Source organism: Gymnodraco acuticeps, unplaced genomic scaffold, assembly GCF_902827175.1.
Source record: "Gymnodraco acuticeps unplaced genomic scaffold, fGymAcu1.1, whole genome shotgun sequence".
In the NCBI taxonomy this organism is placed as follows: domain Eukaryota; kingdom Metazoa; phylum Chordata; class Actinopteri; order Perciformes; family Bathydraconidae; genus Gymnodraco; species Gymnodraco acuticeps.
The window spans coordinates 1,195,119-1,213,922 of record NW_022992251.1 but is presented as its reverse complement, the minus strand read 5'-3'; the positions used below and the strand labels follow the sequence as shown (position 1 = coordinate 1,213,922).

The 18,804-nt window shown below is 42.2% G+C and overlaps 1 protein-coding gene across 3 annotated transcripts in view; it reads right to left on the bottom strand.

Annotated features, from left to right (window-relative positions):
- Positions 1-912: 912 nt before the first annotated feature.
- The window catches only part of LOC117540271 (polycomb group RING finger protein 3), a 104,111-nt gene continuing 86,219 nt past the window's right edge, over positions 913-18,804 (bottom strand). For all 3 annotated transcript variants that reach the window (XM_034206865.1, XM_034206867.1, XM_034206868.1), the window contains exons 8-10: positions 16,163-16,300; positions 9,515-9,595; positions 913-7,800 (exon numbers count right to left, since the gene is read on the bottom strand). In XM_034206865.1, the coding sequence (XP_034062756.1) occupies positions 7,753-7,800; positions 9,515-9,595; positions 16,163-16,300 (267 nt within the window). In that variant the 3' untranslated portion in view covers positions 913-7,752. The remainder of the gene's footprint in view (positions 7,801-9,514; positions 9,596-16,162; positions 16,301-18,804) is intronic.

The following is an 18,804-nucleotide window of genomic DNA, read 5'->3' as shown; positions in this document are numbered from 1 at the left end:
TAAATTCAAATGCTTTACATAGTTTATATTAGAGAGAGAAAACTCCCTCTGGAGGGAACAGAGATTTTAGCCTTAGCAGACCCATTTACATAATAAAACCATTGGTTCTCAAGTGGTCAGGCCTCGGGACCCACTTTTTTCCTTTGTCAATAAATCGCGACCCGAAATTTTGAACGACTCAAATCTATTCAACAAAAAATCGTGCAGTAATACGCTTTTCATCACATGATATTAATTAAACTCAAGCACAGTGCATATATCCCTTCACCGAACTAAAGTATGCTTTTAAAAAAGGTTTAATTAGATGATGGTCATCAAGTTTCTAGAATCAAAGCTGAACTGTATAAGAAATGTGACATGCTGAAAACCCAACCCCAGGAGATTTTTAGAAATACTAACATGTAAACTACGCATTCTGGTACACTGAGAAGAAAATAAATACATCTATTACTACCCGATATATTAATAATGTTATGCCATTGTTTGTTTTTTCACTTTGTTCAGAAGCTGAACCTGCTGCCCCACACAGAGTGAAGAGCAAAGAGGACTTACTTTAAATTGTGGCTAAGGGTAGATAGCCCGCATTGTTCTGTGACCTGTCAATCATCAAACCGGGGTCATATTTCATTATGTGTTCATTTTTATCTGAAGTTGTACCCATGGATGTATAAAGAATAGTTCTACCGCAAAGTTATTCTCCGTGGGGACTTCCGGCAACACTCTTGATTCTGATTGGCCAGAAGACTCGAAAAAAATATTTTTGGAATTTATTTTTTCTTCACTCACATCTACAACCCACTCGAAACGGGCCCACCAGTTGAGAACCACTGCACTAAAACCTAAATACACTACAGGAAAGGGAAAACTCCAAAAACCATAGCCATACACATTCAAACACCACAGCATCAGAAACACTTTTATAAAGGCATTATTGATGAAATACACACTCAGGTTTTGACAAAAGCTTCTGTAGATTTGTACGTAAGAAATTCCCGCCCCCATTCTCAGACCCAAAACTCCTTGAATTCAAATCCGGCAATGGAAACCAGTTCATTACATGTGCAATAAATAACAATAATACAAAAAGGAGGCAAGGAAAAGGACACCTGAATAAGTGCCCGAGTTCACCTGAAAATAAACGAAGTCGGGGCGGAGGAGAAACGAGAGAGACGAGACTAAAGTAAAATCCAGTCGTTTTGTTTTTCGGGTGCATTAGTGTATGTTCTGAGAGTTCCTGGTCACCCTCAGGACCAGAAGGCATTTAGTGACCTGAGGAACTGACTGGAAAATGAACAAAAGCAGAAAAAAAACCAATGAAACCTGGAACCATCGGAGGACCGTATATTGCACATCCTGCAAATACAATAACCACAAAGTTTCATTTATCTTGACCCCAAAATGACCAACGATGGATTTATTATGCAGAGACGGCGCATTGCAGAGACACACCTGGAATAAAACAACATTCAAAATTCTCGAATTTAAGCCATTTTATGAGTCCGGTATAAATTCCACAAAAAAAAAATCTCTTTTCAAAAACTGCAGAAGCCACTTTTTTAGCATAAATAAATAACAGTAAAAAAGAAAATTGGACAGATTTTTTTGTACGACATTTGCTATGGCTCACGGGGGCTTTACCCAATATCCCGAATTACTGAAACTAACAATCTCAATCTAGCACTCGTACACTAAAATCAAGGGGATTTGCCTTTAAAAAAAAAAAAGGACTTTGCCGATCCTAGCGCCAGTAAACAATCTCAAAGAAGGAAACGTCACAATCCTGAAGTGGTAAAACACTCCATAATTTAACATGTATTTGCTATAAGGACGGGATTCAGTGCATGTGAGCTTCTCAGAGGCCGAGCAACCTGTGACAGTATTTTGGAGTGTCGATATATCCATTTGTGTTGGTCCAATCCTCTGCCTCCACACCAACCCTGAGATTACTGAAAGCTCTACCTAGGATTTAAAAAATAAGGGACAGTGTGAGCCGGCAACAAAAGAATCACCCTCGTAGAGTGGACACTTATTACAGCAGAGTGAACAGAGAAGAGCCAGGAACGATTCTGCTGCCAACAAATGAATGCTGAGAGAAAGGAGAATAAATGGTTTACTCTCCTTCACATCGATGTGGAGGTGTACCGGCTTGAAAACCGGCTCGAAATCAACATTTCCACGCAGCCCACCTCGCTCAGATCCCAGATAACAAACGGGCTGACAGGTGTTAAAGGTCAAAGCGTCGGAGACTCTGACACACGGAGACCTTTCGTATCTGCTCCAAGCCTCTTAACTCTGCTGTCACTGATGTCTCTATGCCGGGCCGATAAAGAAGGCACCAACATCGATCCACTGCAGCGTTCAGACACACACTGAGCCGCAGAGAAGATCGAGATAACCTTGGGAAAGTGTTTTCGAAGCAAGTCTCAATCTGAACGTTGACCCGAGTCGCGTATAACAAGCGTGAGTTTCACTTTGAGGAAATTGCAGCTAGCACATCTGATTTCTCACCATTTCTCACCATTTCCTTTTTATTTTTCACAGTCTATGTGCGAGCCCAGGCAAGAGAGCACCAAACCAGACAATACGATGAGATGAAGGGAAAAGGAACACCGATCTCTGCACCACAAGATAAAGACAACCCAAGGACTGAAGCGCGAGCAATATCAGTGCGAAAAAAAACCAGGAGGTCTTTGCAAAACAGTGCTTTTGTGTCTGTCTGAATCTTTTTTGAACATTAGCACCAAAGGAAGCACCGAGACTTTTCTGACCGTCACAGACTCTTCCATCAGGTTCCCCTTCACAGATTACACACCAAAAAAAAAACACCAGGAGGAAGAGGAAGCTTTGTTCACAAAACACACACTCGCAGCGTCTTGTGTTCCTGCATCAGATTTGGTGTGTGAACGTACAGAAAAAAGAATCAGCAGGTTGTAAAATAGATATTTAACTAATGTAATCTATATCTTATTGCTGCTTTTATTTATGTGTTTGTGCTGATGTCTTCTATGCATTGAGAAAAGCTTACGATGATGAAATAAAGATATTTGTATGAGATTAGCATGCTGCCAAATAACAATTGGTCAACGACAGAAGATAAACTCTGCAAAATCTGCACATTTGTGTCTCATCATGTAGGTAGTATATGTATACTCTGTGATTTGTCTTAATATCTGCAAACCAAGAAAAGGACAACACAATATTTTTGAAATGACAAAAAATCCAGAACATGTTTGCACTAAATCTGCAGCAGTGTGAACAGAGCCTCCTCACAAACAAAGTGGGTACAACAATAACATGAAAACACACACATGTAAACCTTTGTTTCAAAGCCAGTCCTGCACACAGTGGGGTGTTTCTCAATGTCGAGGACGCTTGCTTGGTAGCACGTCTTCCGAGCGTCTTGCTTCAGAAGCGAGGCAAGAACACTTCCTGGCATTCAGAAAACGAAGAGTGGAACAGGCGAGCAGGTGTGCGTCATATGAGAGGCCCCGCCTTACAATTTCCACCACAAATTTGGGGTTAATTGGTCCGTGCGCAAAGCATTGTGGGGATTTTAAAACCGCGGCGTCTACACATGTGCAGCCTCGAAATGTCTCCAAACGAAGTACGCCGGGCTCGGTCGAATTCCAAGTATGCTGGACATTGGAACAGTCCTTCGGCGGCACTCGATGACGTAGCATGCTTGAAGTAGTGGCTCTGCAGCAGCTTTACTCGCGATTGAGAAACACCCCCTGTCTGCTCTGCATGATACAGAAATGTAAGTGTTAAAAGACTTTTGAGTAGCACCTTGTGTTGGGAATAAGCCTCTGCACATTGAAGAGATTTCATCACAGAGTGCGCGCATGACAAGGAGATACAGACTGCTAAATCGAAAAATAACATTCATATTTTAAATGGCTGACACCAGGACAAACTGCATGTTCCCCCAATAATACAACTGCAAACCAGATCAGTGTGACTCAGAAATAACCTGTGAATACGCCCAGTCTGCACCGACAGACACATACTGTAGTAAAGCACAGGTTTACATGATTTTGTGGGGATTTTTAACAAGTTCTAACACAATAAGCTCACAAGCTGAGGCTCATTGCTTTTGGTTTAACCCAGGTAAAGAAACAATCAGATTAGATGTTTCTGCGTTGTTCCCAGGAGATAAAAAAAAAGGGAGAAATCGCAATAATTAAAGTAATGAGAGTTTATGCGCTGCAAATGATATTTTTATAATCAGATTTTCACAAAGATTTAGTTGCATTTTAACCTTTTCTCAACCAATACTTTCCATGATTTTATGTAGTGAAATAGAAACCAAAAATAATGAACACTCTTCATATGGTACTGGATTTAGGGCCTTGGTAAATCAAAGGTTAATTTATAAGGATAAGTTCAGAGATCACAGACTGTTGGAGGAGGTTGAGCTGGTAGAGTTTACAGAAGTGTAGACTTTATAATTCACACGTCAAAGGTCCTTATGAGGCAGGGTTCCTATACATGTCTTAATATTGAAATGTTCCATTATAACAGACTTACAATTGTAGATCAGATAACCAACTTTGTTCACGATACTAAACTATCGTAATACTGGGAAAGATAGGAGGATTTCAGCCAAAGCGTGAATCAGACATTCCCAACTTGTTATTAGAAATTAATAGATTTTTACAGACGTTTTGGAGCCGAACAATGCATAGGAACCCTGCATGAACACAGACAACACGGCTTGTAGTGAAACAATGCAAAGGTAATAAATGTTGTGTAGTTGCAGACAGTGAGGTAATACTACTTGAGGTCCGGCGTTCAGGGATCCAGTTGTGTTAAAGACAGTTTATCAGTTATTGAGTAAAGACATTTTTGTAGTTTGACAGAACATTTGTTACGCTCCTGAGGAACAGTCCTCCTCAGGATTAGAAACACATCAATAAGCACCAAATGACCCAACGGGAGTCATTGTAATTCAAATTTCAATATCAAAATGCTCAAAAAACCTCCCTGTGTGAAACCTGAAAATCACGAGTTCTTGAAAACACTCGGAAATGTCTGTGTTGAGAAGTCAACAATATTGAACACTGGCTATCCTGCAGAAACAAAATCCAAGTTCTGTACTGAATCTGTGACGAACAAAACAATATCCACTTCACTTTCAGAAATGTTCTGAAACTTTGCACATCTGAAGCTCCGACATTGAGAAGAAACTGAAAGATAAACTCCTTAAACTCGTGTGACGTCAGTGATCTACTCATGTTCATCAAACCGGACCGTCTGTGAGACTTCAGACCACCGCGATGTGCCCTCAACTTCTAAACCTTTATAGAGGTGTGCAGGAATGAGTCCTAAAACCCAGAAATGAGTTAGCATAGTAGCTTCCGGTCACCTTCAAACTCGACTGTTTTTCTGGATGTGTTTGTTAGAAATCAGAAATAAGGTCTGTGGGAAACACAAGTTGAGACTTTTACGTTTTGTTCCACGACATAAAATACCCCACTGGTGAATTTATAAACAGCGTGTGTCTAAATGAGACAAATAAACGTTGTCAGGCCGAACATTAGCTGCCTTTAGCTTAGCGGTGGCTACGTGAAATCGACGTTAGCCTTCTACTTCAACATTTATTAAGTGGACATTATCCTGCTGAACAAAACATGTAAGCATCATAAACGTGTGTTGCCACAGAGATTATTTCCTCCGAAACCCAATGGAAATATCACATTTGTTGTCGAGGGAACCAGGAAGATGCTAACCTGGGTCAGAGATAATTAATCCCTGCACCAATCTATTCACTTCCTGTGGGCGGGAAAATGTCCATATTTGACATCAAAATTTAAATTGGGGATAAGATGCTCTACTCTGTTTCAAGACAAGTGAGACTGGTATGCAAATTACAAGTCAAAATGAAATGGAGATTTGAGAGAGTTTGGGAAAATGAGGCAGAATGAAATGTTTTTAAAGAGGGCAAACAACATCTGCTGCTAGCTCCTCAAACAAAAGCTGTAAACATGTGGGTGTGTCACTGTAAGACTGCAGAAACAGATATTAAACACTGCTTTTTGAAACGTGTTCAGCCTGAATATTGCATGTTTTATGTCCTGCGGGCATTTCTGAGCAAAAGTGTGTTCTGTAGTGATATTGTTAAGACTGTGTTGGTCGATAATGACGTTGAAACAACCAAAAAAAAGACGTGGATGGCCGGCGAGATGAGGGGAAGCTTTCTTCCTAAAGTCCTTGTAATGCTATGAGATCAATGTAACATACACACATGGCAGAGGATCTGATATATTTGTGTTGTCTTTCTCAGACAACATAGAGAAGCTTCTATATACTTTGATACTGATAGTGAGTCTGTCTTTAAAAATCCTAATTTATCGCCCCCGACATATAGATAGTACGGTGGCCGACAGGTGCAATCACGCTACAACAACATTTCCATAGGACAAACGCTTAGTAGTTTCAAAATCAATGCAGGTATAAAAACACAAATGTTAATGAAGAAACATCCACACCAGCATTTACCTAAAACGTTGCAAGAAGCTCAAAACACAACGGAAACTAGGGGACACTAAAAAGTGTCGCACACGGCTAGGAACGTAGCACAAGGTGACGTTTGGGGATTATAAAGCTGGACGACTGTTGGCAGAGTTTCATAACTGTCAGGGTTTTATCATTATTATTTAAATTAGTAGGTTAGCTATGTTAGCTTACAGAAGATATCATGTGATCACATTGTTAAAATAAGCCATTAAAACTTTTATTTTAAGGTTAGTTTCTAGTGTTATAATCCCCTGGTTTCCGTTGTGTTTTGAGCTTTTAGTAAACGCTGCCCATGTGTTTCTTCATTTACATGAGTTTTGGCCCATTTGTGTTTTTATATTTGCATCGTTTTTCAAAGTAAAGCGCGTTTCTACTAATGGAAAAGTGTTGGAGCGCGTTAGCACGTGTTAGCACGCGTTAGCACGTGTTAGCCACCGTAAGATAGCACTTCTGGGATCCACTCTCTTTTCTTCTAACAGTCTAAAGTCTCTCTTACTCTCTTCAGTCTCTCTCTTTCTCTGTAATGACATTTTATGTACAATATTGGTATATAGAACATAAATTACTACACAATTTTTTTAAGCCTATTCACAATTGACAATCATCAAGAACCCAATAGCAAAATTAGACAAAGCCGACGAACTGAGAAAAATAAAAAATAAAAAATCAGAGACAATTTACGTGAAACAGCCCGGTATATAACTTTCTCCATAAACTTTCTGTGCTCCCAAGACGTGTCGAGTGTATTGTTGAAGAAAGAAACACCTTTTTATATAAAAAAAGACCCGTCCTCCTCCCGTCTCAGTCTCAGGAGGATGAAATCGGCATGAAGCTCAAAAAAGACGGTGATTCCCGACATCGTGTTTGCGTGTAAACAGAGCACCAGTAGTGTCTTGGTTCCATGTGTCTCTTCTGTACAAAAGTATAAATATATGCTTTACTCTCCATTTTTTCGTTTTGTTCACATATCTAGGATGTAGCGGACAAAAAACAGGTTGTTTTAGTTCCTAAAAAACACACCAGTGTTGCAGTATCTGTGCTGGAGGTTGCCAGTTTGTTTTGTTGTCGCTCCCCCCCCCTCGCCCTTTAAATCCCGATCAGCTGGCTCGTGTTGACTTTTACCGTCGGGTGTTTGCTTGGTGTTGGATGATCGTCTTTGCATAAATTAAAAAGGATTTCGGCACAGTCCGCGGCCACCAGGATAAAAAAGAAAAACAACCGTTGTGTCCGTGTTGGCTACAGCAGATCCATCTTGGGTCTGTAATGGAGCAGGAGGGGGGATTTCTGCGTGGGGGGGGAGAGAGACACAGACTGTTAGAAAAATCTCACTGGTCCCCGGCTTGAGCTTCAACCTCAGGATCCATGTGTCTGTGATCCTCTCCAGAATGGAGTCATCACATACAGAGCATCAACTAGTTCCTGAGCAGTGTCCTTCACATGCTGATATCCAAGAGAGGGAGTTACACAGTCACAAGATGGAGGAATAGAAAGCAGTATTCAATGTTTACTTCAGATTAGCTCCACGTCAGAAATGAGCATGCTTGATGTCTCTCTCCATAGAGTCTGAATCATCATGTTAATCACATAGCTATCATATGCCTCAAACAGTCCTGATGCTCTTCTAGGTCATCACACATCCTGTCATGTTCACAGCTACAGTTGGGATACCTTTGTTATCATGTTACTCTCATATTGGAAGAGGACATTCAGTATTTTCCCAACACAAACACAACCTCAGTGAGAGCTGTTTTGGATAAAACACATCAGATTATTCTCTGAGCCCCCCAACAAACAGCAGTTAGCTTTATCATCCAAAGCACGATACGCCTGTCAGGATTTGTGGTGCTGATCAATTTTCAAGCAGTGTGGATGGGGAGTGACTTTTTTAAACCCTTACACAATAGAAGTATGTGGGATACATTGTAGATGTAGATTTAACAGAGTGAGATATGGAGCAACAAAGATTAATGAAATAATCGGCATCTATTTTGCTGATAAAATGCAGTTTTCTGCTTTTCAAATGTGGAAAATAACTTGTTTTTTATCATGAAACCCTAACCACTGCAACAACGGGCAGTTAACTTGATCTACCGCATCAACTGACATGATGAGAAATTAGATCAACTATTTTGTTGTTGTTAAATGAAACATTTCTGAAAATAAATTGTTGTTTATTCAGTTTCACCTTGGATTTTAGGCTAGAAATTAAAAAATTCTGACTTTCTCAAACATCTCAAAATTAGGACGTTTTCTTAAAAAAAAAATCGGACTTTTTCTGAATACTTACATTTTTTAACAATCACTCGGCTTGAGCTTCAACTATTTTGTTATTGATAAGTTGTTCAATTAAACATTTCTGAAAATTGAAAAGAAATTGTTGTTTATCCTGTTTTTGTTATCATTTTTAACTGAACATCTTTTGTTTACCTGAAACAAAACACTAAAAGACATCACCTTGGATTTTAGGCTAGAAATAAAAAAAACTTTTTCTCAAACATCTAAAAAAATCAGACTTTTTCTCACAAATCTCAAAATTAGGACGTTTTCTTAAAAAAAAAAATCTGAATACTTACATTTTTTAACAATCACTCGTCACCGGCTTGAGCTTCAACTATTTTGTTATTGATAAATTGTTCAATTAAACATTTGTGAACATTTCTGAAAATTGAAAATAAATGTTTGCTTATCCTGTTTTTGTTATAATTTCTAACTGAACATCTTTTGTTTACCTGAAACAACATCACCTTGGATTCTAGGCTAGAAATACAAAATATCACATGATACAAAATGATCTCAATTTCTGGGATATTCTTTTCAAGATTTGGGAGAAATACTGATTTCAAAGTTTGAGAAAGCAGGCCACATTTGAATTTGTCATGCCTCTTGAAGAAAATCATATAAGGCAACAAAGTAGAAATGCCTTTAAATCAAAATACAAATGACTCACAGAGGCAATATATAAACCATTCGCCACATGTGTTCCTGAAGCATGACTTACCTTAAATCTCCATCTTGTCACAACAACAAATTTCAAAGTGTGGTCCTTTCCCAAAATTTCCTCGTTGCATAAAATGTCCAGCTGTGAAAAGACGACAAGGAGATTATTAAACCATTTCTGAGTTCAAACTGAGGTGTGCCACACGACAAAACTATGAGTAACTCTGGTTTGAGGCCTCTGTAGTAAAACTTCCACACTCCTTATTTTTTCAGACATAGTTTTAACATTTCCCTTTTTTTTTTGCACACAAAGCACATTTTAGATCTGGATCGGTCGCGGGCTCCTGAGCAGCAGTGAGGCTTTTTGGGAGAACAGAGAAGTTCAATAGTGAACACGAGGCTGCTGCTGCTCCTGTGAGGAAACATTGATATTCTGCCGTCAATACTGAGAGAGAGGAGGAGAAAACACTACCACAGCGCCTCCTGTTGGATCATGAAGGAACAGCAGCTGGTTTTTATCAGCTCAAACACAGAGAGCGTGGAAACGGTCCAGGTCTGCGATCAGGAAAGACTGAAAATAATCCAGAGGACGAGCTGAGATTTCATCTTCAAAGTCAACAAAGGCTGTTTTTGTGTCAAAATAAAATGACTTTTGAGGGAACACATCCAGGGATCCTCTTATGGCGCATTTCCACTGCAGGGCCTCGCACGGTATAGTTAGGCCTTGGTAGGCCAGGCTCACTTTATGCTGCGTTTCCATTACAGTTTAGTAGCTGGGGCAGTAACTATAGTAACGCAGTGTAGGCGGAGCCATGACGTCATCTTCAATGCGAAACACAAAACCAACATCAGCCGTTAGCTGTTAGCACTCAGAGCTCACAGCTCCTCATATCTGTTCAGAAACTAGACAAAAGTTAAACAAGTACAAACCACAGACTGCCTGTGTCATGGAGAATACAGTCGCTGCTTTATTTATGTCTGTAGGCCGTTGTTGTGAGTGTGGACGGTCGGAGCATATACTGCGTTAGTTTAACCGATCTCCATTCAGAAAACAAGCATTTTAAAAGGTTTTTTGCCTGCCGTCTGTCTGCAGACTTGTCAAAGCATTAATTCATGGTTTTTACTAACCGGTATCAGTATGTTGTTACTTCGGCATCATTTTGAAACGTGTATTCCAATTAAATCACGGTCAAATATGTTCATCTTGTTGTAGTTGCCAGCGATTCTCTCTCTAGTTTAGCATACTCAGCCCGACTCAGCCCGGTTGTTGACCCCGGAAAGAACCTCGATTTTGGAGAGCCAGAAAACTGTGAAAAAGTACCCGCTAGCCGGAACTACGCTTAGTGGAAACGTGCCCGGCACGCTTAAACGTGATTAATTATCAATTAATTTGCCTTGTTTCATGATTGACGACTTGAAAATAGAGAATATATTTGGTATGATTTGAAACGTATAAGAATAAAACGCTCTCTCGCTTCCTAGTTCCTTTCTGAGTTCCTTGTTTTCCTTTTTTAATGTATGCTCTTCCTACATCAGTGCAAATAAACCTACAGAAGAAAAGGAATGGCACTTTTTAAACAGAAACGCAGTTATTTTAGCATCTGAAATGAGAATATTTGCTAGTTTTTCTGTGTTCACGTGTTACTGTTGGTTAGTTGAATGTCCCGCCCCGTAGCCTATCACGAAGAATGTGTTGGAGCACTAGCCAATAGTAGTTTGAGTGTTACATAGTGATGACACAGGGATTTGAGCCTTTGCAGTCATTTACATGCACTTAAAAAAAGGCCTAAAAACGCATCTTTTTAGAATAGCCTTTTGCTAGATCTTTAAAACCCCCACTTGTTGCCATGCCGGCCTAAACGTGACTGTTTTTATTCTGCCGTTTACTTTATTATATATATTTATTTTTTGCTGTCGTTTGGTTTTAACCATTTTACTCTGTAGCACTTTGAGTTTTGTTTACTCAAATGGAAAGTGCGCTTATAAACACCATTTATTATTACTGAAACCTATAGAACACACTTCAGGAAAGGGAAACCCCAGAAAAGCAGAGTAGGGTCTGTTTGGGGGTTCCTCCTCTTTTATATAATCATTATTTAACTTCCTGCAGACGTTTAGCTGCGTGACAGGAGGACAGCGATGGCCTCTCAAACACGAGGAATGAATAAATATCTCTGTGTTTTCTGACAAAGCACGACGCTGTAAAGCTCGACTCCCCGCTGAAAACAACAACAGCTTTTTATGGAGAATAGACGGGACAACAATAGCTGGGGGGGGGCGATATGATGGAGGCTTCCCACTCATCTCTGTGACAGCCAGGAGAAAACAGCCAGGAAATTAAAAAAATAGACGACACGGAGGCGTTTAGGATAATTATTCACGGCATCTAAAAATCTATCTGTCAAATGATCGCCCACTCGTCCCCCTGCTGCCATGGAAGAGGCGGTTAGAGACAATAAATAGAGGAATTACCACATTTAGATATCATAAGAGCTCATTTCCTGCTGGATATCACAAACAACACAAAAGGCCGTGAGTGAGTCAGCGCAGAAAAATATAATTAACTGACCTTTGTGTGATTTACTTCTGATTAACTCAACGCCCAGCTGGTGAGCCCAAACAAGTTTAAACAAAGTAGTAAAAATAATTTGTTCGTTAAAGGACTTTTGTCAGAACACATGTTATTTTTTAGGAACAAGAATGAAAGATTCCTGTACAAATGTTTCCACAAACTAAATAAAAATAATACAACTAAAACAAATGTAGTTTACTCTCACCCCAAACTTACATCTTAGATACAAAATTAATGACAATTGGAGATAATTCTCTGATATCGAAGCACTTTTGTCTGATATCTACTTTTGCTTTTGGAAAGAAGTCTGACAATAACTAAAAAAGACAGAGAAAAACTTTTATATACTAATGTTTCTTTTATGCCCCGTTACCGTTTCATTTCTTTAAAACTTGAATATATTTTCTTTGCATTGTGACCCATTTAAGGATTTACCTTAAAGGTCCCATGTCATGGCCATTTCCACTGATCATAATTCCATTGTTGAGGTCTACTAGAATAGATTTATACTGTGCAATTTTTCAAACTCACATTGTTTCTCATACAGCATCTCTGTAAACTACGTGTATTCACTCTCTCCACTAAACGGCTCGTTGCAGCTCTTGCCCCCCCCCTCCCTGTGAGCCCAGTGTGCTCCGATTGGTCGGGACCAGTCGGGACGTTGTGAATCGCGCTGAGCTCCGTGGAGGTGTGGTTTCCTTGTTTAGCGATACACAGCGAAACACAGCCAAACTCACCCTGAGCACACACAAAGTCACAGCCGAAGTAAAAACAATAAGTGTGGATTGATATTGAGTAAGAAAAGGGTTGATAAACGCTGTGAGAACGGGTCTGCAGAGAGAATGGGTCTGCAGAGAGAACGGGTCTGCAGAGAGAATGGGTCTGCAGAGAGAATGGGTCTGCAGAGAGAACGGGTCTGCAGAGAGAATGGGTCTGCAGAGAGAACGGGTCTGCAGAGAGAATGGGTCTGCAGGGAGAATGGGTCTGTAGAGAGAATGGGTCTGTAGAGAGAACGGGTCTGCAGAGAGAATGGGTCTGTAGAGAGAATGGGTCTGTAGAGAGAATGGGTCTGTAGAGAGAACGGGTCTGCAGAGAGAATGGGTCTGTAGAGAGAATGGGTCTGTAGAGAGAATGGGTCTGTAGAGAGAACGGGTCTGCAGAGAGAATGGGTCTGCAGAGAGAACGGGTCTGCAGAGAGAACGGGTCTGCAGAGAGAACGGGTCTGCAGAGAGAACTGGTCTGCAGAGAGAACTGGTCTGCAGAGAGAATGGGTCTGCAGAGAGAACTGGTCTGCAGAGAGAACTGGTCTGTAGAGAGAACGGGTCTGCAGAGAGAACGGGTCTGCAGAGAGAACGGGTCTGCAGAGAGAACGGGTCTGCAGAGAGAATGGGTCTGCAGAGAGAACTGGTCTGCAGAGAGAACGGGTCTGCAGAGAGAACTGGTCTGCAGAGAGAACGGGTCTGCAGAGAGAACGGGTCTGCAGAGAGAACTGGTCTGTAGAGAGAACGGGTCTGCAGAGAGAACGGGTCTGCAGAGAGAACTGGTCTGTAGAGAGAACGGGTCTGTAGAGAGAACGGGTCTGCAGAGAGAACGGGTCTGCAGAGAGAATGGGTCTGCAGAGAGAATGGGTCTGCAGAGAGAATGGGTCTGCAGAGAGAACGGGTCTGCAGAGAGAACTGGTCTGCAGAGAGAACGGGTCTGCAGAGAGAACGGGTCTGCAGAGAGAACTGGTCTGCAGAGAGAACGGGTCTGCAGAGAGAACTGGTCTGTAGAGAGAATGGGTCTGCAGAGAGAACGGGTCTGCAGAGAGAATGGGTCTGCAGAGAGAACGGGTCTGCAGAGAGAACTGGTCTGCAGAGAGAACGGGTCTGCAGAGAGAATGGGTCTGCAGAGAGAACGGGTCTGCAGAGAGAACTGGTCTGCAGAGAGAACGGGTCTGCAGAGAGAACTGGTCTGTAGAGAGAATGGGTCTGCAGAGAGAACGGGTCTGCAGAGAGAATGGGTCTGCAGAGAGAATGGGTCTGCAGAGAGAACGGGTCTGCAGAGAGAACGGGTCTGCAGAGAGAACGGGTCTGCAGAGAGAACGGGTCTGCAGAGAGAACGGGTCTGCAGTGAGAATGGGTCTGCAGAGAGAATGGGTCTGCAGAGAGAATGGGTCTGCAGAGAGAATGGGTCTGCAGAGAGAATGGGTCTGCAGAGAGAATGGGTCTGCAGAGAGAATGGGTCTGCAGAGAGAACGGGTCTGCAGAGAGAATGGGTCCTGCAGAGAGAATGGGTCTGCAGAGAGAACGGGTCTGCAGAGAGAATGGGTCTGCAGAGAGAACGGGTCTGCAGAGAGAATGGGTCTGCAGAGAGAACGGGTCTGCAGAGAGAATGGGTCTGCAGAGAGAATGGGTCTGCAGAGAGAACGGGTCTGCAGAGAGAATGGGTCTGCAGAGAGAACGGGTCTGCAGAGAGAATGGGTCTGCAGAGAGAACGGGTCTGCAGAGAGAATGGGTCTGCAGAGAGAATGGGTCTGCAGAGAGAACGGGTCTGCAGTGAGAATGGGTCTGCAGAGAGAATGGGTCTGCAGAGAGAATGGGTCTGCAGAGAGAATGGGTCTGCAGAGAGAATGGGTCTGCAGAGAGAATGGGTCTGCAGAGAGAACGGGTCTGCAGAGAGAACGGGTCTGCAGAGAGAATGGGTCTGCAGAGAGAATGGGTCTGCAGAGAGAATGGGTCTGCAGTGAGAATGGGTCTGTAGTGAGAATGGGTCTGTAGAGAGAATGGGTCTGCAGAGAGAATGGGTCTGCAGAGAGAATGGGTCTGCAGAGAGAATGGGTCTGCAGAGAGAATGGGTCTGCAGAGAGAATGGGTCTGCAGAGAGAATGGGTCTGCAGAGAGAATGGGTCTGCAGAGAGAATGGGTCTGCAGAGAGAATGGGTCTGCAGAGAGAATGGGTCTGCAGAGAGAATGGGTCTGCAGAGAGAATGGGTCTGCAGAGAGAATGGGTCTGCAGAGAGAATGGGTCTGCAGAGAGAATGGGTCTGCAGAGAGAATGGGTCTGCAGAGAGAATGGGTCTGCAGAGAGAATGGGTCTGCAGAGAGAATGGGTCTGCAGAGAGAATGGGTCTGCAGAGAAGGGTCCAGAGAGAACGGGTCTGCAGAGAGAATGGGTCTGCAGAGAGAATGGGTCTGTAGAGAGAATGGGTCTGCAGAGAGAATGGGTCTGCAGAGAGAATGGGTCTGCAGTGAGAATGGGTCTGCAGAGAGAATGGGTCTGCAGTGAGAATGGGTCTGCAGAGAGAATGGGTCTGCAGAGAGAATGGGTCTGCAGAGAGAATGGGTCTGCAGAGAGAATGGGTCTGCAGAGAGAATGGGTCTGCAGAGAGAATGGGTCTGCAGTGAGAATGGGTCTGCAGAGAGAATGGGTCTGCAGAGAGAATGGGTCTGCAGAGAGAATGGGTCTGCAGTGAGAATGGGTCTGCAGAGAGAATGGGTCTGCAGAGAGAATGGGTCTGCAGTGAGAATGGGTCTGCAGAGAGAATGGGTCTGCAGTGAGAATGGGTCTGCAGAGAGAATGGGTCTGCAGAGAGAATTTCGCCGCGATCCCAACTGTCTGTTATCAGCCTGCAGCCAGGGAGGAGAATCAGCAGAGCTGCTTGCACTGAGTGTGTGAGGAAGTCGTGGATTGGTCAATTTGGACCAATCAGCGGGGGCTTAACGTAACGGCTCCACGGATTGGTCCATTTCGTTCCGGGGACGACATGACATCATGATGTCCCCGGAAGAATCAAATGGACAGTGACGTATCTCCAACGAGGCGTTTTGGGGAGGTATTTTCTGTGTTAGAGTTTTACTCCCTACAGGGTGTACTTTGAGGGTTTTGACTCTGCACACCGTTTACATGCAGAAAAACCTTCATAACAACAAGGGGACGGGTAATAACCGGAAAAGCATGACATGTCTCCTTTAAAGTCAAAGCAAAGGAAAATGTAACTGGTGCCAGGTATTAGTTTAAAGGTCATTAACGGCACAGAACCGTAAATTATCAGGAACAAACAAACATTTTCTCCCGTATTTATCCTGTGATTTTTGTTGTCACTAAAGCCATGATAAGAAACAGATTCCTGTTGTTATATTGTGTTGTTTTGTGTACCTCATTAAACGATGTCAGGTTGAGCTTTTTGGCAATGAACTTCTTGAGGTGCAGGACGGTCGCCTGTGCCGAGCAGCGGATCCACTTCCTCTTCAGACCTCGCAGCTTGCTACTGTTGCACTCCAAGCAGATGCTGACCTGAGAGGAAACAAGCAGAGAGAGTACGATGAGCAAAAACCCTGACACTAAACACAGCAGGAGAACCGGTAACAGGCATTTTTGTGTTGGTTTATCAATACCTACAGTATATATCAATACTGTAGGTATCGCCGAGTAGCAGTTTTCTCTATGGCAGCAGTTCCCAACCTTTTTCAACTCAGGGCCCACTTAAGAATCAAAAAATGATTCGTGGCCCACAAACAATACAGAGGCTAAATAAAGTTCCGATTGGTCGATTCAGAACATGTGACACGTTGTTAATCCAGTAGAACAGACCGCTGTCGAGGACTGTAATGACCGTTGCTAAGGAGGATCAAGAAAGAGAAAGGAAAAGAGGTTCAAATAAAATAAATCGTAATAATTCAATGTTTCCACACAAATCATAATGTTTTGCAAAATGTGGCGGCCCACGTGCAATGCCTTCGTGGACCACTAGGGGGTCCACAGGTTGGGAACCACTGTTAGATTTAGATTTTTAAATTAAGATTCTAAAACCTCAAAAGATGTTTTACGAAATAAAATAACCTCAAACAAAATCTAAAAATACTTAAAATGTAATTGATCTGATTAAATTAGTTGGTCTTTTTATTATAAAATCTACTTTTATTCATAAATAATAATAACTGGTCGGTCCTTGAATCCCATTGTGTGCAGCAATCAGAAGAACAGACCAATTATTTAGATTCTACCCGGATTAATGCCAAAAATCTGACCAAATGTTTTGATAAAGACATGTTGTGAATTTGGGATAATAACACATCTATAATGTATTGAAAAAATAACTTTTTGACTTTTAAAGCTATGGATGTATTGGGGTAATTGGAAACAGCCGTACACAGAGACCACTGGGAACTAGTTCAACAAAAGAATAAATGAATAGTTGTAGTGGAACTAAGCTTCATCCACATTACATTAATGTGGATGAGCACAGGAGCAATTTGGGGTGAAGTGTCTCAGGGACACAACGACATGCAGTGGGGTTTGAACCTGTGACCCCCTGACCCCAACGCACTGCACCACATGCCTCCCTGTACACTTGTCCACTGTGAAGACTTATTCCCTCTGATCTCCCATTAAAGCAGACTGAATGTTTATTAAGACTTCTAACAGCTGGTTAATTCCTCCTGTTGTTCCGCAGGTCCCTCTGAAGCAGAATTGTCTCTTTGTGTTTTGCTTTCATGCAATGTGTTTTCCTCGGGGGGGGGGGGGGGGGGTTTGGCAGAGGATGGTTTGCAGGAGTCAGAAAGCATTACTGCCTCTGAGCTTCTGCCCACACACACCAGGAGACGGAGGACACACACCTTGTGTTTCGTTATTCTGTCACGCTCTCTATGGAGACGCCTGCTCTCTGTATCCAACTCTCCATTTCTGGGATTTATTTTTTTAAGATTTGAGAGAAAACTTGAATTATAAATGATGATTTCCAAGTTTGAGACAGTAAGGCCTCACTTGAACTTGTCATGCCTCTTGTGGAAAAATCATATAAGGCAAATCCACAAAGCTAAGATGCCTTATTCTGTCTGTAGCTAACATCACCTGCTCTCTGCTCACATCTCAAATAAACACCGCGCTCTATAAGCAAAGAGCAACACGTACACGTACACACACACACACACACACACACACACACACACACACACACACACACACACACACACACACACACACACACACACACACACACACACACACCACACACACACACACACACACACACACACACACACACACACACACACACACACACACACACACACACACACACACACACACACACACACACACACACACACACACACACCACACACACACACACACACACACACACCACACACACACACCACACACACACACACACACACACACACACACACACACGATGCAATATGGAGGCATATCAAGGAAACATCACATGTGCTTCTGTGGTATCACACAGAGAAAGAGAAGCACTTCTTCATGGGCTCATTACAGAGGCATGAACGCTGGGAGAGGTGTGAGGCAATATGTCCACTAAAGTGTGGACATGCAAGGTGTGTGTGTGTGTGTGTGTGTGTGTGTGTGTGTGTGTGTGTGTGTGTGTGTGTGTGTGTGTGTGTGTGTGTGTGTGTGTGTGTGTGTAGAAAGCCAGAGTAGAGTGCTGAAAACAGCTTTGAGAATTCAAGGAATGATAAATAATTTAGAGGTAAATAATAATTAATTAATTAATAAATAAATAATTAATAAATAAATAAATAAATAATAATTTAGAGGTATGTCAAATGTCTCCAAAGTCTTTAAGCCCAAAATATCTGGAGTTAATTCATTTTCACACCTTAGAGTTGTTTAGAGATTGATAAGTGCCAGCGAGTGACCCTGATGTGATGAGTGATGGGACAGTATTGCTTTTTTACGTGATAGAGAACAATCACAGGTAGATGACTTTACTGATTTTCCATTATAAGTCCTAACTAAATCTCCATCTGGATGTAACGTTGGGATTTTAG